General features: G+C 39.4%; 2 protein-coding genes across 2 annotated transcripts; one reads left to right on the top strand and one right to left on the bottom strand.

The window, feature by feature from the left end:
• Window positions 1-16: 16 nt before the first annotated feature.
• LOC109478041 (zinc finger protein 431-like) lies at window positions 17-1,168 on the top strand. The gene has a single exon (XM_019779499.1). The coding sequence runs from the start codon at window positions 67-69 to the stop codon at window positions 1,030-1,032; it is 966 nt and encodes a 321-aa protein (XP_019635058.1). The 5' UTR covers window positions 17-66; the 3' UTR covers window positions 1,033-1,168.
• An 820-nt stretch (window positions 1,169-1,988) lies between these two features.
• LOC109478035 (homologous-pairing protein 2 homolog) lies at window positions 1,989-5,516 on the bottom strand. Its single transcript, XM_019779493.1, has 9 exons — window positions 5,346-5,516; window positions 4,901-4,995; window positions 4,306-4,395; window positions 3,851-3,962; window positions 3,365-3,435; window positions 3,057-3,131; window positions 2,725-2,778; window positions 2,567-2,626; window positions 1,989-2,334 (listed from the first exon to the last, which is right to left on the bottom strand). The coding sequence occupies exons 1-9, from the start codon at window positions 5,368-5,370 to the stop codon at window positions 2,278-2,280; spliced, it is 639 nt and encodes a 212-aa protein (XP_019635052.1). The 5' UTR covers window positions 5,371-5,516; the 3' UTR covers window positions 1,989-2,277.
• Window positions 5,517-5,902: the final 386 nt, after the last annotated feature.

The following is a 5,902-nucleotide window of genomic DNA, read 5'->3' as shown; positions in this document are numbered from 1 at the left end:
GACGGGTCTCCCATCAAAGTTTCCCAGGCTGACTGCGGCAGCAAAACAAGTGATGCTGAAGACCAGATGGCAGCACAAAAAGTCAACTTGAAGAACGCTGGTGTAAAACCCTTCAGATGTGGGAAGTGTGGATACAGGACAACTCAAAAGTCTGACTTGTCCAGACATATGAAGATCCATACAGGAGAAAAACCCTACAAGTGTGGGCAGTGTGGATACAGGACAGCTTCAAAATCTGACTTGTCCCGACATATGAGAACCCATACAGGAGAAAAACCCTACAAGTGTGACCAGTGTGACTATTCTGCTGCACAGAAATGCACTTTACAGGACCATATAGCAACACACACTGGCAAGAAACCTTACATGTGTGGGGAGTGTGGGCTCAGGGTAACTCAGAAGTATGACTTATACCGACATATGAGGACCCATACAGGCGAAAAACCCTACAAGTGTGACCAGTGTGACTATTCTGCTGCACAGAAATGCACCTTAGATGACCACATTTTAGCAACACACACCGGTGAGAAACCCTACATGTGTGGGGGATGTGGGTTTAGGACTGCTCGCAAGTCTGCTTTAATCATACACATGAGATTGCATACAGGGGAAAAACCCTACAAATGTGATCAGTGTGACTATTCTGCTAAATGCAAAACTAATCTGAAACAACATAAAGTAAATCACAAAAGTAAAAAACCCTTCACGTGTGGAGAGTGTGGGTACGGGACATCTACCAGGGGTAACTTAACCCGACATATGAGAACTCATACAGGAGAAAAACCCTACAAGTGTGATCAGTGTGACTATTCTGCTGTAAGTTTATCCAATTTGAATCTCCATTTAATAACTCATACTGGTGAGAAGCCCTACCTGTGTGGGGAGTGTGGGTACAGGGCAGCTCGAAAGTCAACTCTGACTGAACACATGAGAAAACATACAGGAGAAAGGCCCTTCAAGTGTGACAAGTGTGATTATTCTGCAGCACATAAGTCAACCTTGTCAACTCACGTCAAAGCAAAACACAAGTGAAACAAGACTGGCAATGAAAACATACATTGCCATGGCGACGGCGGTTGCTGTTAAGGTTATTGTTTGCATGGCACTGCCATCATTTCATGATTTTGAGGACTTAGTACCTGTAAGTACTATAAGTCTAGACAGATACAGTGCACTCCCTGAGTGTATAGTGAACGAGCCCCGGGGTCACAGAAAGTAGGGCCATCCGGGGCAGAGAGGTCTTCCCAAGGGTTTCCAGGAATGTGGGCATAGATGTGGGTCAGAGACATGCCTTTGGACATTCCATTCCTGTGGACAAAATGCCTGTACCATTCCTAGAATTCTTGCAAACTGCACACAATACTGTACCATTAGGCTCCTCCCTGAGACATCACCAAAAACCTAAGTTACAGGTGTGGTGAGTGTGAATACAAGACAGCTCACACTAATACCTAATTAAACATTGTGTTGGATCAAAGCTTAAAATTTTACAATAAATGCAAAACTACATTTATTGTAAAATTCCAACGGTGCCTTATCCTGTCAGTAACCAACAGGTTTCAGGATAATTTTGATACATGTACATGGTCTTCGGTTTGCAGATGTGATTCATGTGTAGCTTTAAGACCTCGCTGACTGGAAATCTGAGTTATAGGTCCACGCTTTTGTAATTATTATGTGTACTATGCATAATGTATAATGCAATGTTGAATTCAATGTTTTTTTTACTGATGTACATTTGGGGCGGGAGCTGGAAAAGGTGCTTCACCCGTTCTCCCTCCCCTTCCACGTTATCTGGTGGAAATTTGATAAATAAAAAAAAAACTGTTCATTAGTATATGTGTCATGTTGTTTTCTGTAGCATTTGTGTGTGTTTGTGGTGTAACAGCATACCTCAAGCTTTCAATGTCTGATACATGTATTTGGAAAGATGAGAAGGAAAAGGAGGTTTTGTTTGGTTTCAAATTGACAGGTTAAACAATTCTGAATTGTAGTCTAACAGTTTATTTTCTACATTGAACAATACAAAACGTATATACTCCACCAGAGATACAAAATGCCCTTGAGTTAAGTATTAAAACAGAGACAAGTTTGGGTTGGGGAAAAAAATCCTACACATTAATTTCATTATGGTAGTCACTTATGAGAAAAACTGGGCATGTTTTTTGGTAACATCTTTCTGTCTTTGTTTTCTATGCAGCTTCTGCAGGATATTATCTACAAAGATGGGAGGATAACAGGATTCCAACTCAAAGATTCTACTTATTTTTCCTTGTCTCAGCTCTGAGGGATTTTCACATTACACTCTTCATCTGTCTCTATTCCAATCTCCTCCTGAAATATATGAAAACAGAAAATTCCTGTCAAACTTTTAATGTACAAACAAAACTGACATAATTTTATCATGTTTGCTTTTTGATATTGCAGCAGCAACACCTAAACATTGGATATGAAAGCCCCTGGTTGTTGAACAAAGAACCTTCTTATACAAAACTGACATTTGATAATGTGAGAAAATTATCAATAAGTGAATGCAACTAAGCAACATCATCAATATCATACTCACAAAAAGATCCTTCTTTTTCTTGGGATATCCTTCCAAGATGGCATCCAGCATGTCTGTGGCCTATGATAAGTATGAGGAACATATTCAGACTTATGTATGGATACAGGCATGCGACAATTAAAAGCATGAAACAAAGAATATTAGGAACTTAAGCTCACCATTCTCTTTCTCTTACGCCACTGCTTGACCATTGCTTCATGTTCCTTGTACACCTAGAGACAGAAGTAAAATAAACGATTCACTAACGGGACTTACATTTTTGTATTAATTTGAATTTTATTTACTTATTTATTGGGTTCCCATGACCACCACCCCCTCAACTGGACCTCTGGGAAGAGCGGCTAAGGCCGACAGGACATTTCCAGTATAAATAAATGGTATGGATTGATTGATACAGTTTTTGCTAATAAAATGGATTGTTGTTTTACTACAAGATAAACTATTGAAGAGGTGGAAGAAGAATTTACAGAAAATGAAAAATATCCCACACCTTTTCTTTTTCTTCCTTAGTGATGGTTTTCCCACCTGACTTCAGCTTGGCTAGTTTCTCCTGGTACTGGGAACACTGAGGTGAGAAAAACAGTGTTGGTGTTAGTTATGAACATTGTAACTAGAAAGGTAACATTTGCATTTAGCATGTGGTCTGCTCTGTAAATTCTTACTTGAAATACATTCATATATATGGTCAGACAGGAGTCTACACCCCTCCAGCTATAAAATTGCAACATGATTAACCCAACACTAGTTACCATGGTGACAGACTTCTGGTTCATTGAAAAAGTATTTAAAACAACTGACCTTCTTCGTGACTTCAGCCAGTTGAGCCTTGGCCTCTTGAGTGGTCATTGAGCTGGTCAAATCTCTCAGCTCTACAAGGAGGAATCAAGTGAAGTAAATTAAAATAGGGTACAAAAATTCCATAAACAAATACAGTACAAGTACAGTTAGGGAATAACCTTGTCCTTGAAATGCAGTTAAAAGAAAATAAATACATAGACTGCAATGTTCAAATCATTACATAATCCATGGAATTTTTGAAGCACTGTCCTAAACTTCAATACTGTTGGCATCCTGTAGTGTTGGATCTATTTCTAATGTATATTCCATAACCCTGAAAAGATGGGGAACAACAGACGATAAACTGGTGAGAGAGAGAGAGAGAGAGAGAGAGAGAGAGAGAGAGAGAGAGAGAGAGATTCCAACAGGGTTCTTCTGGTTTCCCTATCCTTGAAATCTTATCATGATAGTCGTAAATGTCTGAATGTAACACAGATTGACAGTTACCAGCCTCCCTCTTCTTGTAGGCTGCCTGTGAGGTGTGGACCTTGTCTGTCAGTTCTGTAATCTGCTGGTCCATCGCTTTCATCTCTGTGTCTTTCACCTCAGGGAAAACACTCTGTGCAACAAGAACAAACTTGCTGGAAAAATTCAATGCCATTGAATGCCATCGAATCATTGCATCAATGGTCACATATCTTCTTTTCATACATAATGCAATCATATACATGTACATCAAATACGCATAGACAATACTCATTTTCACTTGAGTTAAGTAAAGAAAGTCTTGTAGAGTGCTTTTCCCAAGGGCACCAGATTGGTGGCATGTCTGGACTTGAACCCGGGACCTCTTGGTTCCGAGTCGAGCACTCTGCTGTTATGCCACACGAACCCCTTGTAGTTGTTTTTAAAAGTCACTTGTAAAAAAGTAAAGTAAAAAAATAATAAAACAAATGCCAAACCTGGTCTGCACAGTACACCTTCTGTTTGCCATACACTTTTTCTTTGATCTTTCCCTTCTGAGCCAGCTCCTCCAGTACCCTGGTCACTGCCTGTAGGGACGTACAAACATCGATATCATCACTTTAATTCCTGTGTAGTGTCAACTATATGGAGGTCAATATCATAGTATCTTTAGTACCATAATGTTCTTTATCTTTGGTATCTTAATATATTTTTACATATCTATCTATAATAATAAATATAATAGAATATAATACCCCCCTTATGTGTATTCCAGTGTTTTAATGTTTATTCATGCTAGATTTCACCCTCATCTTTTATGTGTATTCTGATGTATTCATGTGTATCCAGGTGCATTGCAGTAGATTTCACCCTCTTTTATGTGTATACTGGTGTATTCCTGTGTATTCCGGTAGATTTCACTATGTGTATTCCAGTGTATTCATGTGTATTCTGGTAGATTTCACCCTCATTTATGCATATTCCTCTGTATTCCTGTACATTTCACCCTCCTTGATGTGTATTCCTTTGTATTCCTTTGTATTCTAGTGTATTCTGGGTAAATATGTGGACCCAAATTTTCCCCCCACCTACCGTTTTGCCATACTCCTTATGCAGGTTACTGAACACATCCGTGGCCGAGTACGGGCGGTTCTGTTTCTTCAGATACTCCAGCACAGCGGAGGCAGCTGTAGCAAACAGGCACGGTACATTTGTGAGCTCTTCCAAGCAAAAAAACTCAAAAGTAACGTTAGTAACTCTCCAAGCAGAGGGTTGTGGTTTCGGTTATATTTTGGCGTGTTTTTAGGCTTGTTAAAAATAATATCAGGGTTTCTTTTCTGCAATGGAATTTTTTTTGTTGGATGGAAAAACTCCAATGCAAAAAATAAACCCCGATTTTAAAAAAAAAGCCTAAAAACACGCCAAAAAAACCCCAAACCCAAAAGCTCTGAGCTCTTCAGAAAATTTCCCTGACGTTTGTTGTTGTACACAACGCAAACAAAATTCCAAATTGAGAATGAGAGAAATCAAGCCAAACCTGCTGCTTCCTTTGACTTGCTCATTGTGCTGTCTTCTTTGATCTTCCTATTCGTAGCCTCAAGATATGGTCACATTCCTCATAAAATATCTACCAAAGATTTCCGAGAGTCAACTACAAAAGTGCATTCTTGGAGCCATCTTGAAAATGGCGCTAAAATAGAAAGGTTAATATTATGCATGAGGTCATAGGTCAGATAAAAATGGCGGTCAACTCGAACGGTTCGAGTGACGTTTCCTGGTTTTCTTCACTTTTCTCGTCTACAGATTGCGGAAACGAGCTGATTTTCCAGATTCACTGAAAGAACAAAACACCATAGCTGTACAGGTACATTTAGTTTCACATTGTCGGTCCGTATATGTTGTGATAAACGTAGAGCAGTTGACATAGACAGGGCCAGGGGGAGGGCATGTCTAGGCAGGTCTTGTGTCTTGTTTTTTCTTGGCTTTGAATAGTTTGATGCTCACGATCTGTACGTTTTGTTAGTATGTTGCTGAAGATTATTATGACATGTTTGGGGGTATTATTTACGGACATGTAGAGTTCTAATCACAATC

Source organism: Branchiostoma belcheri, unplaced genomic scaffold (assembly GCF_001625305.1).
Source record: "Branchiostoma belcheri isolate BF01 breed outbred unplaced genomic scaffold, Haploidv18h27 scaffold42, whole genome shotgun sequence".
Taxonomy (NCBI): Eukaryota; Metazoa; Chordata; class Leptocardii; order Amphioxiformes; family Branchiostomatidae; genus Branchiostoma; species Branchiostoma belcheri.
This window is presented reverse-complemented; position numbering and strand designations above follow the sequence as displayed.

What these genes read in the sequence shown, in the direction of transcription:
- LOC109478041 (XM_019779499.1), top strand. Translation starts at nt 67, where the DNA reads ATGGCAGCACAAAAAGTCAACTTGAAGAACGCTGGTGTAAAACCCTTC.
- LOC109478035 (XM_019779493.1), bottom strand. Translation starts at nt 5,370, where the DNA reads ATGAGCAAGTCAAAGGAAGCAGCAG. An exon ending in CAAGTCAAAGGAAGCAGCAG is followed by an intron (nt 4,996 to 5,345) that starts GTTTGGCTTGAT and finishes TGTTTGCTACAG; the next exon opens with CTGCCTCCGCTGTGCTGGAG. An exon ending in GGCGTAAGAGAAAGAGAATG is followed by an intron (nt 2,627 to 2,724) that starts GTGAGCTTAAGT and finishes TACTTATCATAG; the next exon opens with GCCACAGACATGCTGGATGC.